The sequence below is a fragment of the Silurus aristotelis genome (assembly GCF_946808225.1).
Source record: "Silurus aristotelis genome assembly, chromosome: 5".
NCBI lineage: Eukaryota > Metazoa > Chordata > Actinopteri > Siluriformes > Siluridae > Silurus > Silurus aristotelis.
Genome location: NC_139578.1, coordinates 25,422,601 through 25,448,905, shown reverse-complemented (window position 1 = coordinate 25,448,905; position 26,305 = coordinate 25,422,601). Strand labels below are relative to the sequence as shown.

Below are 26,305 nucleotides of genomic sequence, written 5' to 3'. Positions count from 1 at the left end.
AGCATGACTGATTAATCAGGGGGGGGGGTCATTAAAGCGTGTTTACGTGACCGATAATCTAGAATGCGATGGCGTGCAATAAAATGAAATGTTTGCGTGTGTGCGTGCGTGTGCATTGGTCACCGCATTTAATGAGGGGGGGGGGGGGGGTGTCTACGGTGGCACTGGCGCGCGCGTTTACGCCGCCTGCGCGCGCAAGGGGCACGTCGGCGAGAACCAACAGCCGCCGGCGGCTAGTGTGAGTGAGTGCGTGTGTGTGTAAGGGGTATACGCGAATCCTGTCCCTGGCGTGAAGCCACCGGTGTCCGAGAAAAAACACGTCGGAGGAATAATAATAATAAGAATAAGAAAGGACGCGGTGTGTGAGTGCGTGTGCACGTGAATACATGAAGCCTCTTTATCAGGCTCAGTGTACCGACAGAGGTAAGCGCGCGCGCGCGTGAGAGTGTGTGCGTGTGTGTCTACGTTTTCATGACATACGTGTGTGTGTGTGTGTGTGTGTGTGTATGTATAGGCTAGTGTATAACCTAGAGCGCGTGTGTTTGTTACATAGCTTATAGTCTGTCTATAGAGAACAGATGTGGTGGAATTAGTGTGTGTGTGTGTGTGTGTGTGTGTGTGTGTGTGTGTGTGTGTGTGTGTGTGTTAAGGGGATAGTGTGCAAGGGATCTTCATGGGTCTCTGCATTACAGTATATGCACTTTACAATGGATATATGTACAGGCTGTGGTCATCATGTGTGTGTGTGTGTGTGTGTGTGTGTGTGTGTGTGTGTGTGTGTGTGTGACATTCCCGAGTGTAGGACATAAAAAAAAATTCAAAACCAACACAAGAAAAATAAACAAAAGTGGATTTCTTTGATGGGTTTTCTGAGCTAAAACCTAAACCTGCTTTGAATTTGTTTTCCATCCTGAAATGATGCGTTGCCGATTTGCTTTCAGCGCGTGACTGTGTTGCCAGTGAACGTAGATTTCTGTACCTGTAATTTTATTATACAGGATGATGATGATGGCGGATATCATCATCATCATCATCATTCCAACTGTAACCTCAAGCCGATTATATCATTTAGATCAGGCATCCGGACGCATGACGCATCCCCGGGGTGTTTACACGGTGGCGCACTCTTGATCTAAACGAGCCAATCAGGCACAGTCTTGGCAACCCAGCCTGCTGCTGCTTACATATCAGCCGCGTGTCCACTGCGGTCACTCCGGCACTCAGGAGGCTGAGACGCAGCTCCTCTCCCATTCATTTCCCCGCGTTCTTTTACTGGCTGCTCTCTGATTTTCACTGACGCTTTTATTTTTTTCCATGAAAAACTCCGACCTTCTTCAGCACCGTGCAGGGAATCCACACAGACAGGTGGGTATATTCTTCTAACTCTAACGCAGGGGGATGATGGACAGGACGCGCTTTTTTACGATGCTTTAGGATGCAATACATTGGGATTAGATACCAATATGAGACATTATGACACAATGTTACTTTACAATCTGATACTTTATATGACACGTATGATACGATATGATACGATGCATTACAATCTGATGATATGAAATTGCGATACCATAAATCGATACAATACATTACAACATGATACATTATGATGCGATATATTATGCAAAAATACATTATAATATGATATTTTACAATACGATATATTGTGATAGGATACATTACAATCTGATACATTTCTACACAACACATTACAAGACAATATATTACGATACGATATAATATATCACGATACATAACATTTTGAAACTTTTCAATTCAATACATCAGGATTATGATACGATACATTACGACACGATACATACAATAAGATGCAATATAATAGGATACAATACAATATGAAATGATACATATGATAAAATACATTATAATACAATATGATTCGATATGATACGTTACAATATGATACATTAGGATACGTAATGTTACGATGCGATATTTTACAGTATGATTCGATACGTCATGATATGATGCATTATGATACGATAAATTACCATGAGTTTCGTTACAATGCAGAATTTTCTGACCCAATACAGTACATTATTACAAAACCCTGAAGTTACAAACCCTGAAATCCTGATTACATACAACACGTTATTATGTTATTTATTTATTTAAGATGTATTTTTTTGTATTTTTTTAATAATATATAGTTAGTCATTTTTCCATAGCATTAAGTTGTGCATAATCTAACTGCAGTAAATTAAAGACTTCACTCAATAGATTGGCAATTCAGGAAAGTCTGCTTCTATAATTAGCTAAAATATTCAGGACTGTTAATAGTTGCTCAGTCAGGTGAGTCTGTTCATCAGTCTCGTGATGTGCAGTCACAGGATGTACTCATCAGAGTTACGTGTGCTTTTCCGACTGTCTTGTCCAAATATTTTAGGTGACCAAGTCCAGAATTTTAATGCAGTTTAATAGATGCAAAATTGTACATTTAAATAGGGTAAGAAAATATGTCCAGGAAAAAAAATAAAAGGATTTTCAACTACACACATTTAATTTTTGCTACTTTCTTGATTTATTAGTATCATTTAAAAGAGAAGTGTTTTATAAACAGCAGGGGGGTCCCCAGTAGTCTGCAATGTGTATGCAGCGGGTCTGATATATTGCTAAAGTATATATCTATATATTTTTTTATTTTTTGCTACAGTGATGGAAGCCACAGCACATCATTTCCAATTTATCAAATAATTTTGTTACATTTATCGCTGATGTCTCACGACCATAAACATGCTCAACTGGTCCCTTTAATTCAAATGGCTGTAGCTAAAAAAGAGAGGACTTGGCCTATAAATAGGATCAACAGGCATGGACCTTTTTTTTGTTGTTCTTGTTGTTGAAAGTTTAGGAGTAGAATGATCTGATAAATAGACCAAGTAGACATTTCAATAATGTTGATGTTATAAATCTGGGGCAATTACAGAATGTGTATTTACCCCAACACACACTGTACATTACATTAGAATATACATTTACATCTGTAACAGGATGACCACGATTTGGGATGAATGTGAACGCTGACTGCACGCCAGGCCTCCTCACCTCACCTACATCACTACCTGACTTTACTAACACCCTTGTGAGTACAAATCTCCATAAGCACACTCCAAAATCTAGTAGATCTAGTTTATTATAACAGGAAATAAGGACTAAATGTGGAATGTGATGTTCAAAAAGCACATATGAATATTTTATGCCTGTCCACAAACTTTTAGTGTGTTTAATTCAATTTAATGAGGGTTAACTAGCTACCCTGAACAAAAGTGACACAAAAAATAAGTCGAATTTTGGTTTCTGTTTCCGTCCTCTAACATCAATGAATAAAACATGTATAAAATCTCTCACCTGCAGTAGTGGATAATCTGACGCATGTACTGATATGTTCATAAAAGAGTATCGTCTCGTACTCAAAGTCTTTATAATTTTAAAAGAGATTTGAAGAGATTGTTTATAATCAGGTGTCCTTGAAGAAAAGGATTTGTTAGGTTTCTTAATCTACATCTTGATATAGATATCAGCTCGGTTTTGTTTGATCATTTTGTCCATATAAAATACATAAATATCTGGATTGTGTGAAGATTTTTGCTGTGTATTTGTCGCTATCTGTCATTGCATATCCCTGTACACAAACACAGACACACTCTTTAGGAAGTCATTAGAAAGCAATTTCTGTGGAACGTCTGTAGCGCGAGCGCTGACGGAGACAGAACGAGCACGCAGTGATATGGGCTTGTGAAGGCTGGCCGAGGATCAGAGCTGATCTGATTTTCTGAGCAAAACATTTCTGCAAAAACTGGCAGGAAAGGTCATTTTGTTTTTATCTCCGAACCGCCAGTATAGCTGTTTAGCTTTTATCCTTATTGAGGTCAGCATGATTGTGTGTGTGTGTGTGTGTGTGTGTGTGTGTGTGTGTGTGTCTATGTGAGTGTCTTAAAAGAAGATTATATTAGAGTTGTGGTGCATGACACAAGAGAGACATATGGCAGATGAGGCTTGATGATTTTATGGAGGTCGCTCTAGGTCGTAAAGTTACATATGAATTTGTGTGTGTGAGGTGAAAAATGGTCATGTGTGTGTTTTGGCATTTAAAATAGGAACCCGGGTAGGCTGGCAAATGATAAAATATTTACTGGTGGTTTCTCCGCTGCCGAAGAGAAGTGTGTGTGTGTTGGTGGTGTCAGATGGTGAATGAAATTTAAAGTCTTGTCTTGGTATAAATGAACAGGAATAATTAGCCACTGTGTTCGTGTGTGTGTGTGTGTGTGTGTGTGTGTGTGTGTGTGTGTGTGTGTGTGTGTGTGTGTGTGTGTGTGTGTGCTAGAGACAGGCCAATGTGTATGCACTGCTTCCATGATGCATTGTTAAATGATTCCTGTGAAGCTAAACGCTGATAAAGAAATAGTACAGTGCAAGATTTTGTAAGTTGGGTAAAAAAAAAAAAATGTTTTCATTTTTCAGTGTGTTGTTTATTGTTTGTTTGTTTAATACGAATATGACCTTTTAAACAGAATATGAATATCATTCTAAAGGTGATGATCTATAATTGTGATTTTCTTTTAAACCATTCCTAGTTATTCTGTGTATCCTGTCCATTCAGTTCATGATTTTATATATAACAAACAATATACGAATCCTCCCTGTTGTATGTAGAATAGAGGCTCCATTAAATATTTTATGGACCTTTTTTCGATTCTTGTCAACTTGATATAAAATACAACCACATGGCACCACAATTACACACGTTACAGTTGTGCGCCTCAGTAATGCTGCTCCCTGTTCAATAAAAATCTCGCTAGCACTGAACATACTTTGTGTCACTGTATAAACAGTAACTTATATACAGTAGATATTAACTTAAGCATGTGGGGACATCCAGTTGGCACACCAGTGGTAGTGTGAGTCAACTTCTGCTACTTTTCCAAGTTTTATTATTTTTTTTATACAGCAGTCTGTCAATGATTTTAACTATCAGTTTATGAGGATCGTCAATTGGAGCATTCAAGAGACAATTGTTGCGTTGCTTGTTACGTTACCAAAAAAACAGAAAACCCAAACTCGTGTGCCAGAAAATGTAAACTGTTACAAAGCGCTGACACTGGAGACTCCTATGGAAACCATTGCTGTTCCCATAGAAACATATTGGTGCTATAGAAAGAAAGAACAGAGCAGCACAGTGAAATTCTCTTGTCACATATCCCAGCTAGTTAGTAAGCTGGGGTCAAGGCGCAGGGTCAGCCATGATACAGCGCCCCTTGGAGCTAGGTTTACTTCCTTTCTCAAGGACCCAACAATCGCAGATTGGTGGTACTGGGGTTTGTATCCCCAACCTTCCAATTCAGCTATTTTTCAATTTCACCATTGAGATACTATGTCCCCAGCAATGATGACCTCTGATTGAACAAACAGATGTCACAACTGCTGGTCAGAGTCAAGAATACTTCCGCAATCCACACCTTGTATTTAAGGAAATATAGTCCGAGTAAATGACAGACAAAGAAGAAACAATGACACAGTTCAGTGGGTGAAGCTCCGCTTTCACCTTTAACATAGCTGTCTTTGTGAACCGTCTACTGCTCTCGTCTTTTCCACTTTCATATCCTGTTACGATATCAGGGTCACATTTCAGTCTATCCCCAATTCACTGTTTTGACCTCATATGTTTCTTTCTCTGTCTGCTTCCGTGTTTTTTTTATCCTGAACACTGATTCTATTAATAGTATCTTGACCAAGACATTTCGTCAACACACAAAACAAACCTTTCCTCTCTCAGACGAGTGTATATGCACCGATTCCCTAACCTCCATGCGGAACACAGTGCACGCTACATTTCATTCTTCTTCCGCGTTATATATTAACCGACATTAAATGAGTAGTATTAAATGGGGCTGTGATTGCAGTTAGAATACAGATTCTTCTCATTTGACTAGCCAAGAGACAAGAGCACACACACAAATAGGTTTTAGAATAATGGTGGTTTAATAGTTTTTAAGGAAGTTAAGGTTGATTTATTTTCTCTAACAGCTGTTCTGACAGGATGATAATGTTTCTAATAAGCAAATTACAGTGGTTTAAGGGGAATAAATCAGTTCAGTGCATGTTGTGATAGAAAGATAATTAACTTTCAGGATGTGCAAGTAACTAAACACATCACCCAGCCTTTATTGCTTACTTTTTTACAATCAGCTTTAAAAACATAATTTTTGCAGAAGCAACATAGAAATGATATCAGCATTGTTGTGTTACTTTTCATAAAAGAAACTCTGATTGTAGTGAAATCAATTGAATGGAGGGCTCATTTACTACTGTTATCTAAATAGTTATTTTCTAAAAGTGTAGAGGCATAAACCCGGTAGCAGCGGACGTGTTTAATCTCAACGTCTGAAGCCAGAAGCCGCATTAAAGGATTTGAGTTGTGATGAAAAATGTCATTGGGATGAAACCAAAAATTATATTTCAGGGCTCTGCCAAATAAAAAGTCATCAGTGGAATTCAGAGTAAATATAAAGCTGATGCAGTCAGGTCATTATATGCCTGTTTGTTTTGTTCAAAGGAACAAATCAGATATTTTGCAAATGCACCCGTGCCTTTTTGCAGAATTACATGGTATGATCTAGCTCTTATTTGCCATCAGGGTTTATACATTTACATTTACATTTGTGGCATTTAACAGACGCCCTTATCCAGAGCGATGTACAAAAGTGCTTCGAGTCTCTAGTAATGAATAAATCTACACGCCAGATTACGCCAGATTACAAACTTAATATAAATATAACTCTTGAATTCTACAAACTTGGAAAGTGCTAATTTAAGTGTTCCAGGAAGAGGTAGGTCTTCAGTCGTCGCTTGAAGATAGTCAAAGACTCTGCTGTACGGACATCTAGGGGAAGTTTATTCCACCACCTCGGTGCCAGAACAGAGAAGAGCCTTGAAGTATAATGTTTATGCTGTACCTGTATGATTGTGTGCGTTTTGTGTGTGCTTATTATTTTAAAAGCCCACAAAACCTCCTGACACCTTATCCAAGACATTTGTTCTCGTCGACCTCAGCTGGGCTTTCTTGTCATCTCATCCCTTTTTAGCTTGTATCTGATTTTCTTTTTTCCATCCTGTCCATCTTTTTCTTCTTCACGCCTTCATTGATATTCTGCCTGTTCTGCTGCCTCATGCACTGTAAGCTCATCTGCCGGGTTATAGGTCAGCACTTTAAACACGCTGGAAAAAAGATGCTTAATGTGTGTGTTTGTGTGTGCATGTGCATGTGTGTGTGTGTGTGTGTGTGTGTGTGTGGGTGTTTGTTTATGGAGTTGATAATGACCCTAAAAAATTGTTTGATTTAGTATTAGTTTATATTGTGCAATGTGTGGTATTATTAAGGGAAATGATTCTCGCATTTATCCACATCAACACCCCATAGTTCTGCAGGGTTCGTTTTATTGTCCTAATCCTAAAGAAAAAGACCACATGAATAAAAAGATCTGGTGCCTTTTTTGTCAGCATGAATGCCAGGCACAGGATCATTGTTTAAGAGTCCAGCTGTGATGAAAAAAAAGCTATTTGGTGCAGGACAATTGTCCAACTAAGACAAAGCTGAAGAGCACTGTTTGCCCAGTTCAACTTCAAAAGTCTACATCAAACCCCAATAAACTGAAAACGAGACGAGGCACGCAGACTGACCGAGGTCAAAGAGGGTGAATTTATTTATTGATGTGGTTAAAAACCAAACATATTATATTTTTCGAGAGCAAGACATCTACAACACAGCCTGGCATGTAGTGTATTCTAGGGTTTTACATTTTTTTTTTTTACGTTTTTAAATTATTCTTTTTAATGTTGGCCCACCCTTTGCAGCTAGAACAGCTTCAACTCTTCTGGGAAGGTTTTCCACAAGGTTTAGAGTGTGTTAAAGGGAATTTTAGACCATTCTTCCAGAAGCGCATTTGTGAGGTCAGACACTGTTTTGGACGAGAAGGCCTGGATCGCAGTCTCCTTTCAATGGAACGAAGGTGCCGAGCTCCTGAAAAACAGCCCCACATTATTATCCCCCCTTCACCAAACTTTACACTTGGTACAATGCAGTCAGATGAGTACTATTCTCCTGGCAACCACCAAACCCAGACTCTAGAGTCTACACTTCCACTTTGTTATAATACTACTAACAGTTAACTAACAGAATATTTAATAGCGTGGAAATTTCACGACTGGCTTATTGCACAGGCGGCATCCTGTAACAGTAAAACACTGGAATTCACTGAGCTCCTGAGAGCGATCCATTCTTTCACAAATGTTTGTAGAAGCGGTCTGCATGCCCAGGTGCTTGATTTTAAACACTTGTAACCATGGAAGTGATTGGAACACCTGGATTTAATAATTTTCATGTGTGAGCAAATACCTTTGGCAATATATATATATATATATATATATATATATATATATATATATATATATATATATATATATATATATATATATATATATATATATATATAAATGTGTGTATGTGTGTGTGTGTATATATATATATATATATATATATATATATATATATATATATATATATATATACTTCCCGATGGGATTGGGCAGCAGTCGTAGGCGGGGGCCTTGACAGCCCGATCCCTGGACACAGAGAAGTGTCTGGGGAATCTGCTTAGACTGCTGCCCCCGCGACCCGAATTATGGATAAGCGGGAGAAGATGAAATGAAATATATATATATATATATATATATATATATATATATATATATATATATATATATATATATATATATATATATATACAGTGAGGAAAATAAGTATTTGAACACCCTGCTATTTTGCAAGTTCTCCCACTTAGAAATCATGGAGGGGTCTGAAATTGTCATCGTAGGTGCATGTCCACTGTGAGAGACATAATCTAAAAAAAAATCCAGAAATCACAATGTATGATTTTTTAACTATTTATTTGTATGATACAGCTGCAAATAAGTATTTGAACACCTGTCTAGAATTCTGACCCCCTAGAATTCTGACCCTCAAAGACCTGTTAGTCTGCCTTTAAAATGTCCACCTCCACTACATTTATTATCCTAAATTAGATGCACCTGTTTGAGGTCGTTAGCTGCATAAAGACACCTGTCCACCCCATACAATCAGTAAGAATCCAACTACTAACATGGCCAAGACCAAAGAGCTGTCCAAAGACACTAGAGACAAAATTGTACACCTCCACAAGGCTGGAAAGGGCTACGGGGAAATTGCCAAGCAGCTTGGTGAAAAAAGGTCCACTGTTGGAGCAATCATTAGAAAATGGAAGAAGCTAAACATGACTGCCATCAGCCCAGAACTACACTGGAGGAGCTGGTCAATGACCTGAAAAGAGCTGGGACCACCGTTTTCAAGGTTACTGTTGGTAATACACTAAGACGTCATGGTTTGAAATCATGCATGGCACGGAAGGTTCCCCTGCTTAAACCAGCATATGTCCAGGCACGTCCTAAGTTTGCCAATGACCATTTGGATGATCCAGAGAAGTCACGGGAGTAAGTCATGTGGTCAGATGAGACCAAAATAGAACTTTTGGGTCATAATTCCACTAAACGTGTTTGGAGGAAGAAGAATGAGTACCATCCCAAGAACACCATCCCTACTGTGAAGCATGGGGGTGGTAGCATCATGCTTTGGGGGTGTTTTTCTGCACATGGGACAGGGCGACTGCACTGTATTAAGGAGAGGATGACCGGGGCCATGTATTGCGAGATTTTGGGGAACAACCTCCTTCCCTCAGTTAGAGCATTGAAGATGGGTCGAGGCTGGGTCTTCCAACATGACAATGACCCGAAGCACACAGCCAGGATAACCAAGGAGTGGCTCTGTAAGAAGCATATCAAGGTTCTGGCGTGGCCTAGCCAGTCTCCAGACCTAAACCCAATAGAGAATCTTTGGAGGGAGCTCAAACTCTGTGTTTCTCACCGACAGGCCAGAAACCTGACTGATCTAGAGAAGATCTGTGTGGAGGAGTGGGCCAAAATCCCTCCTGCAGTGTGTGCAAACCTGGTTTAAAACTACAGGAAACGTTTGACCTTTGTAATTGCAAACAAAGGCTACTGTACCAAATATTAACATTGACTTTCTCAGGTGTTCAAATACTTATTTGCAGCTGTATCATACAAATAAATAGTTAAAAAATCATACATTGTGATTTCTGGATTTTTTTTTAGATTATGTCTCTCACAGTGGACATGCACCTACGATGACAATTTCAGACCCCTCCATGATTTCTAAGTTGGAGAACTTGCAAAATAGCAGGGTGTTCAAATACTTATTTTCCTCACTGTATATATATATATATATATATATATATATATATATATATATATATATATATATATATATATATATATATATATATATATATATATAAATAAAGCACTGCAGCACTGCAACAGTAAATAAAATTTATAATGTTCATAACAAATTCCAAAAGATACAAGGTAGATATGGATAGGTATATGGATGTGGCTACATCTAATGACATTACAGAGCTGCTGGGGTTTTAGACACATGGTGCTCCTCCACCTTCCATTCGATTATGCCCCACAGTTGCTCAGTAGGATTCAGGTCTGGAACTATACTTGGCCACTTCATCACCTTCCCCTTCAGCTTCCTCAGCAGACATTTCACTTCTGCAACCTCTAAAGCAATGCTAGCAGCACTCATGTGTCTGTTTTTTGAAGCCAGCATCTGCACCTGACACACAGAACAAGGCCTCAACTTCTTGAGGCTCATTGATGCACGTGAGGAGTGAAGGCTGACCATGTGGTCTAATCCAATAGATGAGCAAATGTAGCTCAAACTGCTGAAGAAGTTCATGCTTTTTTCAAAAAGATAAAGATACAAATCTGTTCAGTTTCCATGCATGTGCTGTTACTCTGGATCTACTATCTGATCTACTTCTATCTGTCAGTGGTGGATAAGTATCAAAAGTAAAAGCGCTGACCTTTGAGAACTATAGTTGCATAATTGATGCAGTTCAGTGTTCCATCCTCCTGCCACTCAGACCTTTTTAATAGAGAGTTTTCTATTGTTGCAGACACACAGAAAGAGAAGACTTACTCCACAAATGTTCTCACAAGAATCGCCGGCTTAGGTTTATTGTCTGGTGACAGGTTGTTTTTTAAATGTATGCAATTTATAGTATAAAGTAAGATATTACATATTAGGAGCCATATTTTCTATCTTATATATATCAAGGACATACAGTTTACATACAACATGCATATTTGTATGAAATATATTTACTTCATTGAATGCATTATATAATTTTGGATATATTTAAACATTTAAGCATGTAAGGACAAACAGATTGCATCAACGTCTCCCAAAGTAGACAATAAAACAAGGGACAAATTGGTGAATCTCAAACCTTTAACCATTACATTACGCGAGTTAACAATTTCCAAAATGAAACTATTCTAATGTAAATGATAAATGTACTGCAGGACAAAATAAATAAAAAACATACTAGTGTTCAGCACTGCTTTCACCTTTGATTGAACTGATGTATTGTTGTCCACTTTGTTCAGACATGTATTTTTCTAGTTCAGACTACAGTTTTTCTATGGGAAACAGGTCAGGGCTTTGCAATGACCGTAAACTTTTGTTGTTCATACACTTAAGATTGCTGTCCTTCTAAATCACCCAGTTGTATTTGATGTAAGTTTCTGCCTGCTAATTTGAACTGACACCTTCTGATCAATCAACAGAGCTGTGAAATCAAAAACTGATACAAAAAAAAGTGATACAAAAACTAAATGTTGTGTGTATTGTTCACAATTTTGTTTCTTTGAATCCAATTACTGTTCAAGTGTTGCTCAGTAAAATTGAGTGAAAAAGGTTTTTGAATACAAGTAAACTAAAATCATCCCCCTACCCAATTCTTTTGGGATAAAATATATCATTAGATGTGGACAATATGTGGCCAAGTAAATATTTACAACACATAGATTACTACACTATTTTGTCCCTCAAGAGACCTCTGATCTCAGGTATTTAGTGACGTGAGTTTGTGGTGTCTTATTCCCGGCAACCATTGGTAATCTGTTGGGAATGTTGACATGAATGTTGAATCTAGACGTGTCCCAGCAACTACACACCGCACAGAACATAAATAGATTTGAACAGATAAGGGTACAGTTGTGGTATTCACCTGTGCAGGTATGATTGACTTCACCCCTTACAGGTGGCGTTCCCATGAACCTTTGCACTGCTGTGGTTTCCGTGGTGAAAAACAAGCCTCTCTGAGGGGCGATGAACACAAAACCGTTCAAAAAAATCTTCCAACAAAGACGCTCCCTGTCAGAACGAGCCGTGTTACATTTCCCTTTGCCGGGTTCTGGTCCTCTGCCGTCCCAGACATTTCAAGTCCGACCTACGCATTAGAACCGACTCAAATTAGCCTCTGTTGTGGCATCAATAAGATTTAATTTCAAAGCATCAAAGCCAATTTTCATCTTCTCAAAGCAGTGCAGGAAAAACACAGGCACACTCTTCATCACATTTTCTTTGTATCTCTGCATCTCCTTTTCTCACTCTGGCTGTTCAAGGACATCTTTGTCATCAGGTGCACAAGATTAAAATTACATTAATGGCATGCCAGTTACTGGAATGATGCACTAGTTTGACTTGTTTTTAAAGGGTTTTCCAGATCACAGTGCAACCACAAACAATGTTTTCTTTTTTCTTGTTTATGCTTAGTGTGAAAGGCTGGGGCATTATTTAAAGTCATGTTTCACCCAGGTTCTGTCTATAAGCGATCTATTTTACATCAGTGTTACTGATTTGTTGATATCAACATGAGCAGAATTGAATTGTTCAATCAAAAATATTTGAATTGAAAATGTAAAAGGTAAATCAACTTGCAAAGTTGTTGGTTAAACAATGTAACAGACCGCAAGAATAAACAAACCTGTTTTGGTTCAACATTAAACATTACATTATAATGTAATATTACAAATATTAAATTACAATTATTTATAATACATTTAGTTGTTCCCAAGTTAAATCCTGTATTCCTTTGGTATATAAAGTGTATGTCATTTGTAAATGGGATTAATTTGAGCACTGGAATTGTTGGATTTTCTTGTTCATTCCTTCTGACAGAACTCGTGTAACTCAGTTGAGTTTATGGGCCTCTCTGCTCGACATTTTTGGGTTTTTATTTTAGTTCAGACCACAATTTTGTCTGTGAGATTCAGGTCAGGGCTTTGTGATGGCCACTTTATTTCGTTACAGTTCAGAATGCTTAAGATTGTTCTCCTGCTGCATCACCCAGTTGTGATCAAGTAATACGGTTCTGCTTCAGTATTTCCTCATGATCTATACTATATTATCCAAATGAGTTCCTCTTTTCTGGGCCTAATTTTCTGGGAATATGTGCCACTAGATTTTGGATGGTGGCTGTGGAGATTTTTGAAACTCTTTTCCAGTTGAAAACATCCACAACCTTTGCCAATTGAGGATTCTTAACCCACAAGTGCTCAGCTGTATGTAAAGAATATTGCTGTGGATAAATGCATCTGCCAAATGCCATAAATATAAATGTTTCCCAGTCAGAACACCATATATTTGTTCATATCCCTGACCATTGTGGCAGATCAGTTTAATTTTTGAATGTTAATATGAAAATAGCTCGTAATCTCCTGCAAGCACAAGCTGGTCTCAGGCTTTTTGGTGTTGCATATGAACTTACATACTTTAGTCCCTTCACCTTTCCCAGTTGTTGTCTTGAGGTTCCTTTAGGAAAAGGTTTGTTCAGGGAAGTTCATGTGTGTCTCTTTCTTCGATCATGCAATGTCTGTGTCTTCACTCAACACTGTCTTTTTTCTTTCTTCCTGTCCTCTCAAAATACACGTGCAGGCTTTCTCAGAAAATCTAGATTTTTCTGTTCACGTTTTATTTGCCTCCCACATCTCCCCTATCTTTCTATTAACATCGACACATCTTTGTTATTTGTGGTCCTCCTGTTCAAAATAAAAAGGCCGGAGTCTTCCAGATCTTTTCTTAAGTCCCTGAACACAGTGCAAGTGTAGAAAAGGAACCAAGCTTCTGCTGATGCTTTCATCACACTTGATAATTCAGTCAAGCTGCAGGCGATTTGGGATGTGCCACCAGGGCATGTACTATCCTCCAGGGGATTAACTAAAGGAAAGAGAGATTTACTAATAAAAAAATAAAACAACTACTGGATTAGGCTTCTCTGGTTGTACATGATTTCTCAAAATCTTGAGAATATGGTGTAAACGGATCGGAGTAAACAGAAACAGACTAAATGTCGCCATATGTTTGCTTCATTTAGCAGACGCCCTTGTCCACTTCTTACATACAAAAGTGCTTAGAGTCTCTTAACCATCAACATGTTCAGAAATGTCTAGAAAAGCCACACAACTTAACGTCTGCAAATCTTGATGCCTGCAAATGTCCAAAAGTCCAGTTTTCACTTTATTATTATTAGTCCTCTGCCCTCCAATTAGCATTGCAGAAAGACAGCATCAGCAGAAAGAGTGAGTCACCATTAGCACGATGAGCAGAGCGACTTGTTCCTGCTTGCGTTAGTGGAATTGTGATGAATACTAAAGTCAGGATTATGCAATGAGCCACACATACACGCACACACAGAAACATGCACAGGGTGTACTGGGAATATTCAGTTTCATAAATATGTTCCACTTACTCAAACGAAATTGAATGCACCTACAGCTACTTGTAACTATGAGGGCGTTGTAGCACCACATAAAAAAATCCACAATTATGAGAATAAAGTCGTATCAATACAAGAATAAAGTCTAAATATTTTAACCCCAGACCCAGGTGCAGGTGTTCAGTTCCTTCAGGGTGTATTTCTTTAAATAACATCCTCATAGTCTCTTGAGAATAACTCTTGGAATAACAAGATGTATCCATCTATATCCTTTAGGCTCCACAAAAGAGGCAATTTCCTCAATGTCTGTCTGATTTTTTTTCTGAATAACTTAAGTTTCCTTCATAACCGCTGCAGTGTTTATTTACTAATTATAATTCCAAAAAAAGGCGCCAAAAGACAAAGAATTTCTTGCCATTCTGTAATTTCTTTCAAAATATTTCAACTTCATTCTCAAACTTTCAACTTTATTCTCAAAATATTACCACTTTAATCTCGTATAGCTACGACTTTCAAAGTATTTACACTTTATTCTCATAATTTTGACTGTTCTCAAAATATTACATTACATACCACATACCAGGCATCTCTGTACAATATCATCTAATTAGCATCAAACAGATACCTTTGGTTTAATGTGATTTTGCAATTTTCATTCTCCTTTCCAAACCGATGGGTGGAATTATTTCAGTTTGCATTTGTGTGTGTGTGTGTGAGTGGGACCTTCATGCAAAAACATTACAGGCTGTACTGACAAAGCACTCACACAGATAACGTGCAAGGCTTTGTTCTTTTTTTCTAACAGCGGTTTCATATCACCACTTTGCTCTAAACACCAGTCTTTTCCCTCCTGTGCTACGGGAAGCCTAGCACCCGCAGGAAAACCCGCTGTGGGCTTATAACAAGTGATCCGTGACCTGTTACCAATCTGAGGTGATGTGGTTAGAACCCTCAGCTATATGATATAGAAAGGAAAAATGAGCAGGCAAAAATCCTGCACAGCTGAAAGAAATCCCCTGTGTAAACCTGTGGCTACGTTTTTAGCACGTTTGCTAAAACCACTGTGGAGATTTTGGTGCAAGGTGCTGCAGATCACAAGCACTGTGTTGACATTTGTGGAAATCAGTGAAACCCTTTGCTATGCTTCTTTTTTGGGGGGGTTTATTTTCAACAAAGCTTGACAGATAATTTTTTTCCAGAATATTATCTCAGACTTGTTTTAATAGAATTTTATTCAAGATGCTGTTTGCTCTCTATCAAACCCTAGGGCATTTCTGGGACACGTGTGTTTATACTGAGATCATATAACAATTTATTTGCATAAAAGTAAACTTCATCTCGCACCTCAGTATTATGTGATACGTTTGGTACATTTTAGGACATAAATTATCATCTCAGTTCAGTCTAATTAATTTTCAACAATTCAAACATTTTTGCAAGGCACTGTAGCTATGGCCATTTAGTGAAATATTATCATTTGCTGTTTCAGCAAATTAAAACCAAAAATTTCCACCCAAAGCACGTCACGTGTATGTATTTGCACTCGACCTTGACTTAATCAGAAGAAACACAGAATACAAACATATGCACTCCAACAGATTATTACAGTATAATCATGTTGACAAGAAATCTAGCAGAGCAACACAAAGCTACACTGCATGGACAAAACTATTGGAACACGACTTTCCCAGCCATATGTGGTTCTTCTCCAAGTTGTTACCACAAAGTTGGAGGCACACAATTGGTTGTGAATGCAGTAGAATAACATTCATTTTTTTGTACAATTTTATTGAACTAGTAAACTAAAAACCTGTTCCAGCATGACAAAAGTGAACTCCAAGGTTTTATCAATAGCTAAATCTGCCACAGAGACGTTTGACATGACATAAGTGTCATACGGCCTTTGACATACCACGATGCTGCAGTGAGTTGTTCATCACTGGAAGATGACGAGAGATCAGGAAGACCAGATTTGGCTCTTGTGGACTTCGCCCTCTCTCCGAAGATGAAGATCCAATCCAAAGTACTTTCTTGTTAACAGAGCTAGGCTCAAAACATTTTTGACACCAACTTGTATAATGTATATGATTTGGAGTGGAAGATCTCCTGCTATAAATCCTATTGAACACCTTGGGGATGAACTGGAATGCTAGCTTCACCCCAGGCTTTGTCACCTACACCTTTACTAACACCCCTGTAAGCACAAATCTCTACAAGCACACTGCAAAATCTAGTCTTCCCAAAATCTAATATCTATCACCACTAGAAAACCTGCTTCCCAATTAATATGTTTTAGTCCTGATTGTGTCTATTTAAGTTGTTGTATGAAGCATGGAATGTAAATAAAAGAAAAAAAAAATAATACAGAAAAAATAAATTATTTTAGTGAACACTAAAACAAAAAAAATCTTAGGAAGGCTGTGTTCCTGACCTTATATGGTTAGTTTTTCTTGTTTCTCAGTAGAGCTTGGGTTAAACTAAACAGAAACGAAATGGTTTACAAAGTGGATTTTTCTTTTGGTCAGGATTGCACAACCAAGTTTGCTATAGTTATCATGACTCTCTCTCTCTCTCTCTCTCTCTCTCTCTCTCTCTCTCTCTCTCTCTCTCTCTCTCTCTCTCTCTCTCTCTCTCCCCCTCTCTTGCTCTCTCACTCTCTTTATCCCAGTCATTGTGATAAATAGTTTTATTAAACAGCGCTTGTAGAGCTAGTTGAACAGCATTGTTAGCAGACGTTAATCTCTGTTTATCTGTGTCTCTTATTGCGTCTACTTTATGGTGTTCTGAATGATATGTGACACATATTTTCACAGAAACTATAAAAAAAATTAAATACAAAGTGCAACGTGTCAGTTTATAACATGGCATATTTATTCGTGCACTACACTAGACATGAGATTAGTATCTGATTTCTTGATATAAGCCCTTATCTATGCCAAGCATTTGCCAGCAGCTGGACCAGAAAAGAACATGGTAGTGTTATAAAACATGAAATTTGACCCTGTCATTCCTTCACGATTGTTTCTGCAATGGGGTGGAAGGATCTGGATGTATAGTATAAATTGGAACGAAACCAAAATTTCTCAGAGGCACCTATTGTTCAGTTATGGCATTTTGCAGGCACCCTTATCCAGAGCAACTTCTTCACGTACCCTTATCCAGAGCGACTTTATTCAGGCACCGTTATCCAGAGCGACTTATCCAGGTTCCGTTATCCAGAGCAACTTATCCAGGTACCCTTACCCAGAGTGACTTATCCCAGATCGACTTATGCAGGTACCCTTATCTAGAGCAACTTATCCAGATACCCTTATCTAGAGCAACTTATCCAGATACCCTTATCTAGAGCGACTTGTCCAGATACCCTTATCTAGAGTGACTTGTCCAGGTACCCTTATCCAGATCGACTTATCTAGGCCCCCTTATCCAGAGCGACTTAATCAGGCACCCTTATCCAGAGCGACTTTTCCAGGTCCCCTTTATCCAGAGTGACTTATCCGGGTCGACTTAGACAGGTACCCTTATCTAGAGCAAATCTTTGCATTTAACGACTTCTCGAGCTGCCAGATTCTCTGTGCCCTGGAGAAGTAAAAAGTAAATGAGCACGAAAGAAGCGATGGCATACATGAACAAAGGGAACAAAAGCAATGTAAATAAACTGTGAGATAGAAAGAGATATAGAATAAGCAAAATGTTAGAATTAGTACTTCACCCCTGTATGCCTGAGATGCCGGATCTCTGACTTATGTCTTTTTAACAAAGCCCAATGAATCATGAATGAATGATGAATGATGTGGTCAGGTACTTAAATAAACAAAACAAAAAAATCCTGCATGCCTTCATGTGCGGTATTGTTTAAAGCTGGCTTTAAGGCTTCTTAGCATGAGCATGTGAATTTATGTATGTAAACAAAGACCTTACATCCAAATTCATCATCTGTTTTTTTATTTATTTATTAAATGAAATATTATAATAAATATTTCATCTTGAATAACACAAGAGAAAAAAAGGGAGATATGCAAAAAAAAATTAAAAATGTAATTTCAATATAAAATGTAAAACCAAATACATCCTATTATTGGCCTACAAAATGCCAGGAAAATAAACCAGATAATATAATGTAACAGCAGTGGAATAAACCTTATTTAAGTGTAATGAATATGCATCAAAAAAAGGACACAGATCTTTGTCTCCAGCAGGCCAGATTAAGGCCGCATAGCTTACTGCTGTGCTCCACAATCTTTTAATGATATACAACACTACAAAAACTACAGTGTGACAAATAAAATACAATCTAATGATTTTATGAATCCGAAAAACTGATTAACATCACACAGTGTATAAGTTTAGGTTCAGAGTTTATAGCTGGTTCCCAGCCGGGAGCCATTTGAGGGCAAAAGCCAAAGATATTTTATCATAAACTACTAGCAGACTAGCCACCAATCAATAATAATAAAAAAATAAACATGCCTTAAAAACGGTGGACACATTGTCAAATGTAAAGGCAGTTACAATGTACAGGTAGTCGTCGGCTTACGACCTATTTACGACTTTACGACTAGCGCCGCGGCGCGCACGACAGTAAGAAACAAAATGGTGTAGAGATGATACAAATGGCATAAAATGAACAAAGAAAATGATGATATATACAGTATAACAATAATGAAAGAAAATTATGATAAAATACTACTTAAAGATTTTTATAACATCATTTTACAGTACTGTACATATAGCCTACTCTACTTATGACCAAATCGTGTTACGACCAATCGTGTCGGAACCAATCGTGGTCGTAAGTCTGCGACTACCTGTATGTATGAATAATATGTTTTCAGACCAGGCAGCAGGTTGTGAGTAATTTGTGTTTATTTGTAATGTTTGCTTCATTAATTGATGACATTTTCTCTTGCCATCTTGCCACCCTCTTGTCTGTAAAACCCAGACCACTTTCTGGTTCTCTCTTAGGAATACATCATGCGCCTCTGTGCGATTCTCAAATTACCCCCTTTTCTGCTGTCATATCTCTGTGGATCGTTAGAAACCCAATCAGCCTGTTTAATTAAAACGGGGGGTTGGGGGGGATTTCTTGTTTTTTTCCAGCACTGAGGGAGTCTCCAATGGACTGCCTCTTTAATCCTTTTCTTATGAGCTTTAGCCTGATACTTGATCCAGCAGTGTCCCAGTGGACTAGAAGGCCCAGCGCTCGAAAGCTTGTGTTACGACAAGGAAAAAATGGATGTTGCTTTGTCCTAAACATTTAGCTTCACTTCTCTGCCTGGGCTGTTGGGTCCAAATGATTATGTTCCTATTATCTGTCCGTTTGAAAATTGTAACATGGATTGAAGTCAATTTTGATATAGTCAAATCAACCTACAAGTCTTAAGAAATGTCATTTTGTTTTCATGGAATGAAGCTGCAGTTCGTATCCTGATTATATCACGCTACAGGTAGTTCTGCAATACATGCAACATTGCAAAATATTACGCTTTCATAGGTCCAGATATGTGTGCAATGAAACTAAAATGATTTTATGTAGTACACTTTTATAGACAGCAGATGTGGCATGCATTATATATATATACATGTTTTTAAGTGTGAAACACAACCCAAAACACAATTCCAGAGTCCTCAATGGCTCTCTGGAAGCTTTTCTGGACAACCCCTGGGCTTACTATCGTCCAGAAGAGAAAGATTCAATGTACGCCCGGAATACACTTACCGTTGACTTGGGTGGTGACAAGGATCGACTTTGGAAGGGTGCTGTTTTAGTCTGCCTTTTTGCAGCAGGCCATAACAATACCACAGTCGAATCACTCGCTGATGGACATGTTTACAAAGATAACAGAAAAGCGTGAATAACATTTACACTGACCATTTTTACATGCGAAGAGTTATAAAATATAAAATAAATTTGCTTTAGATTTAGCCTGGTAGATTGTGGCTTGTGTTGATCTAGATCAATTTTTATGAACTTGGGATGTTAGAAGCTAGTACAAGAATAAAAGAAAAAAATTTAAATGTGCTTATCTGTGCTCAAGTTTTCCATATATGATTAAATAGACTTTGTATGCGCTACCATACAAAAAAAAAATCAAATCATGGCATTTCTTTCATGCAATTTGTAATATATTGAGAATAACTAAATATATATATAAAAAAAATCATATATTGTTAAAAGTAATTTCCATGGGCAAATTTATCTAGCTAATAAAAGCATGATCCCTGACTGTGTTACTTGCTATTTAAATCTATTTATTTCCTTGGCTTGACTTTTCTCTAAAGTTTTTAACTTCTTGTACTCTAACTTTATTGCAAGTTACAGTAAATAACAAAGCTTAGCAATCCACTCTGACTGAAGCCAGGCAGCTATTTTATTAGCAGTACTGACTTCCTGTGCCTTTTGTATGGCATGGCATCTCAAAATAACTGCCCTTAATAATGATAATTAAACTAATTTCACCTGATATCTGGCTTTCACTGCTGGGAAACAGGATGTTGTGTTAAAGCTTTATTTAAGATGGCTGAATTGAAAGGAGAAGGGAAATTAGATGCCTGGTGCAGCCATATGATGCTAGTGAGAGTACGGAGGGCACAGACCTGCTTGGACACTCTCCCAGACTTCAATTGTGCGGCAGTGGCCTTGTCAGTTGACACAGATGAGCTAGTTTCCAGCTCTACTGCTAGTTTGCATTTCTGTGGGTGCTCACATTTCTGTTCACATTATCATTTACCAAAAACGTCTCTTGCTTCACTCAGGTGATTAACCTGTTCATCTGTCTGTCTGTATGTCTGTCTGCCTTCTTAGGAATAGATGATGTCTCAAAAGAAACTTTTCCTGATTTTGTTGGCAGTTAGCACTGTCAGTTTGCTGTTGCATCAGGGGGGTCACCTTAGCTGGTAAGAACTTACTAACTTACTATGAATAAAAAGGTTTATTTATATTTCTCTCATTTTATGTAAAACCGCATTACTTTTTTTGTCCCTACAGGCCCATGGAGGTATTCAGGCAGATCTGCCCGTCCATAAACTCTCCTCAAATTGGCCGCCCTGTCAAACACACCAATGTGGTCTTCCTCAAGACACACAAGACAGCCAGCAGTACTGTGCAAAACATATTCTTTCGCTTTGCCGAGCGCAACAACCTTACAGTGGGGCTTCCGGTCACCCCGTGCGACCACCAGTTCTGCTACCCACGCCTCTTCAGCAGCCATTTTGTCCACCCCCATACCTTGCCTCCAAACATTGTGACCAACCACCTACGCTTCAGCCGCTCGGAGTTGCAACGCCTGATGCCCAATAACACCATCTACATCACCATCTTGCGTGAACCTGGTGCCATGTTTGAGTCCCTGTTCAGCTACTATAACCAGTACTGCGACTCTTTTAAGCGAGTCCCCAATAGCTCTCTGGAAGCTTTTCTGAACAACCCCTGGGCTTACTATCGTCCAGAAGAGAAAGATTCAATGTACGCCCGGAATACGCTTACCTTTGACCTGGGTGGTGAAAAGGATCGACCGCACGCGGACCTAGAGAGGTATGCAAAGCGGTTTGCTGCGGAAGTAGAGTATACTTTCTCGCTGGTCATGATCGCAGAATTTTTTGACGAATCACTAGTCCTGCTCCGGCATTTATTGTCATGGGATCTAGAGGACGTGCTCTACATCAAGCAAAACATGCGCATGCCTTCCTCTAAAGACAACCTTTCTGAGGCGCAACTGCACAAAATCCGAGACTGGAATGCCATTGACGTTGCACTGTACAAACACTTTAACGCCACACTTTGGAAGCAGCTGAAAGAACTAGGGCTTTCTTGTGTTGACAAAGAAGTAAAGCTGCTCCGACATGCCCAAGAACAAATGGTACGTGGCTGCTACGGCGGCAATTTACCTCAGCTGCGCTCAGCTGCAGAGATCACCAACAGAGAACTGCGGCCCTGGCAGCCCAGCTCCAAGGTGGCTATAGTTGGCTATGACTTACCTATCAATGCATCCAAGGAGTCCGGCATGTCACAGGACATGTGCCTGAAAATGATAATGCCTGAAGTGCAATATTCAAAGCGACTGCTGCACATGCAGATGGTGCGTTACAGGAATAAGTACTTTTTGAATACAAAACAACATCTTGTCCTGAAACAAGTTAACCAGCAACAGCAAGCCTCCACTTCCATTTTACATCAATCAGGCACTCCAGGGAGGAGCGCCAGAATACCCACACGGGTCTTCCATAAATCACCTCAACTCCGTTCACATAATTAGTTCCCTTTGTTTTATTGTTCCATCTTGTGACTCAGACTGCAGGGAAAGAGCTATGAAAGAACAGTGATGGTCCACGCTTCTACCAGCTATCAACAACTCCCTCCTCAGGTCCTGTTCATCTGTGCCATTTCAGTGAATGGCTTTAAGGATTCCTCTAATAAGGACTATGAATCTCTTAAAGACCAAAGTGTGTGAATTTGTGCTTTTTTTTAGCTGCAAAATGTGAGTGTATGAACACAGCTCATGTACTCACCCATACGGTATGGTACGAACATATATCCTGCCTTTGCAGGAGGACTTTTTATAGCTTGGGTCTATTAAGGGCAAGACATGTTTACTTGTCTATGCATGAGATCTACATGATAACATCTGGAGTTGACCCTAGATGTATTTGTAAATAAAGCACCTTTACTGTTGAAGGGACAGCCAGCAAAATGTTCAGGTAATGGCCTGAGGTAGATGTTTCTTAGTTTCAAACAGCCTCTTTTATCTCATCCATGTTACCTGATAAGCTACATATACTGTGGGTGTGTGCTGCCCAGGCTACAGTGCTGAAACATGAGGGTGATAAAACTGCTGCATGCTGAAATGACAGGCAATATGATTGACTTCTTTGTCTCGATCGGTTGGATGTTTTGGTCCATGACCTCTTTGGATCGTGTTCTTTGTAAGTGCATTATTTATTATCACTTTAGAACAAACATTCTGACATGAAGTCACTGACGATACCTTTTAGAAAGTCTTATCCAAGCTGCGTTTCATTCGAATGACAGAAGACTGTCTGTAAACTCATTGGTTTGAGTTCTTGACCGACGGCAGCGATGCAACCCTTTTGTAGGGTGAAACGCATTTAAATATTGAATCATTGAATCTTATTTGCTTTTGATGCTGCTTAGGTTACACTGCTCCTGCAATTCTTTTGACCTGGGAGAAAGAATGAATGAAGGACAGAAAATGAAGACGAGATAATAGCCTGTCATGCTATCATGCAGGACTCGATAGTCTCAAAAAGCAATTTGCAGTAACACAGTGACCTTGAAGCTTGACAGGTAGCGCGGTGCAATTGGGCACACACTACATGTAAGGCTTAACTTCTCAGCGTGAAAGCGACAAACGAAAAGGATGTAAGTTATAATTTATATTTAATATTGAGTTACTGTCTAATTTTCTTACAAAGCTGGTACATGATTTGATTGTGTTCAGGTAAATTTTTCAACATCATTTTTTTATTTAATTTTTTTGCTTGCGCTGTTTGTGCACTACTGATAAAAGTGTGTGTGTGTGTGTGTGTGTGTGTGTGTGTGTGTGTGTGTGTGTAAGAAAACCCAAGTATAACACTGTGTTCCAAAAATGATTTCAATCCTTCTATTTTCTATGACTGTACTTGTACTAGTTTTTCCCAAATTAATAATAATTATTACTGTTATTTTATACACAGCAGTATCCACAAAAGCATTTGAAACTTTAGCGCTTTACAGTATTTTTTTCTTTGTCGATTGAGTTGTGTTAATCCTACAAAATAGACTCCACTGATGCACCTTCTATTAAAATAGAATAGTAGGCACACTATGTAATTAGTGCAAAAGATGTACCTCCTATGACAAATAATCCGTATACCTAGTCTGACAATTCTATAAAAAAAAATTATTATTATTATTTCCACTTAAACCATGGATTGGGGAATAACAGATGTGCCAGTTTACAGCGTGAATCCTGAACTTCATCTATGTGCTTTTAAAATGTTTTTCTCTTGCAAAAAGTTTTTATTCTAGACTACAGTTTATTACTATGATACATCAATCACTAAGAATCCTTGGTAATATACTGCATGCACCCACATTTCATCTTCTGTTTCCGTTAAGATAATAATGAATTTATTACAGAGTAGGTGAGAATACAGTCTCGCCAAGTGACTCCTCGTACTCACACACATCAGCCAGTTCACACCTTGTTTTCCCACTCAGAGCTGTGCATCTCATCCATCTCACATTGAGGTGAGCAGGACAGAGCAGATAAACCAGGGCTCACTTACTACTTGAATCAAAATATAGGGATCTTAAAGATCTGGGGTTCCTTATCATATAAATAATTGCTCTTGTGTTATTGAGTTATTACATACATATCATTTTTTTTTTAGCATTCGAGTGTGTTAAGTGTCTGTCATCGGCCATCCAAAGCTGTCGGATGTGACCTGCTTCCTTTATTCTTAAAATACAACGATTGAAAAACTATGAAATCAAACTGAATGTGAATATTAGGTGTTCTGATTGAGATTTTTAATTATTATTTTTTTTATAGTTCTTAGATTTTAAGAGGGTACTCTGTACGGGTACAACATACATCTCATCTGATGGACAGACTATAAAAAGCGCGACTGTGTCGCATGAAGGATTTTGTAAAAGGACACTGGATTTGTTCTAAAGTCACTTTCGGATGGTATGTTTATTTCAATTAGGAGCTTTAAACAAGATGTTTCTGACAATCAACATTTCTGATATAAGGATTGTGTGTTATGTAAAGAGAATAAAACCAATAAAATGAAACAAAAAAAAAACAACTGTGTCTCTTGTAATATTTACATTACACACAAAGTTGATTAGTCAAAATCAATTTAATGGACTAATATCTGAGTATGGATTTATTGTGGAAAAGTGGTGACTGGGAACACATACTATAAAGAGGGCATTTTCTCTTCAAAACAGTTATTAAAAAAAGTTTTTTTAAAATATTTGTTTTATACTTACAGCTCGACAATACTGTAATTTCCGGACTATAAAGCGCACCCATGTAATTGGACAAATATTTTTATTTTTAACATAAATAAGCCACACTTGTCTATAAGCCCCAGGTGTCTACACTGAAACTAATGAACTTTACACAGGCTTTAACGAAAGACACTAAATGAAATATGTTGCGCTTCTATTAGGAGCATAGCGGTATTTTGGGAATAGCATGCCACTGCATTCTCCTGGTATTACTGCGTGTGTGTAAGACTGAGGAATATGTCCTTATTATTTTCTGATGCTCATTTCTAAGTTTCTTTGACTAACCCATAATGCTGTTGCCAAGAAAAATAAAAAAGCACAAGTTTTGGAAACCTGTCTGTGCTTATATGATTTCTGTTGCAACTGGAGTTAGCGAGCTCTCCCTTCACCCAGACTCAACGCGCTACAACGGCTTGTATCTAAACAGTAGCCTACCAAGTAATTCATTGTTCACTGTTTTCCTCCTTCCTTTCACAACTATAGTGGTAGTTGTGACCTACGAGTGCATTAATGTACAAGTTTTCCGACGTACGAGCGGTCACTTTTTTTGCTTTGTTACGCGAGCAAAAAATTGAGGTACGAGCTC

At 38.3% G+C, this 26,305-nt stretch overlaps 1 protein-coding gene across 11 annotated transcripts; it reads left to right on the top strand.

Annotated features, from left to right (window-relative positions):
• The first annotated feature begins 112 nt into the window (after positions 1–112).
• Positions 113–25,506, top strand: gal3st3 (galactose-3-O-sulfotransferase 3). Of its 11 annotated transcripts, none has more exons than XR_014533839.1 (6): positions 113–423; positions 1,078–1,365; positions 3,012–3,103; positions 21,505–21,596; positions 21,688–24,269; positions 24,660–25,506. XR_014533839.1 is itself a non-coding variant. In XM_083542860.1 (5 exons), the coding sequence occupies exons 4-5, from the start codon at positions 21,511–21,513 to the stop codon at positions 22,952–22,954; spliced, it is 1,353 nt and encodes a 450-aa protein (XP_083398986.1). In that variant the 5' UTR covers positions 228–423; positions 1,073–1,365; positions 3,012–3,103; positions 21,505–21,510; the 3' UTR covers positions 22,955–24,781. The 11 variants fall into 11 exon arrangements, 7 of the variants coding, with proteins under 7 accessions (XP_083398986.1, XP_083398987.1, XP_083398981.1 ...); XR_014533840.1 differs by having other exon boundaries at positions 125–423; positions 1,339–1,365; XR_014533842.1 differs by having other exon boundaries at positions 214–423; positions 1,073–1,365.
• Positions 25,507–26,305: the final 799 nt, after the last annotated feature.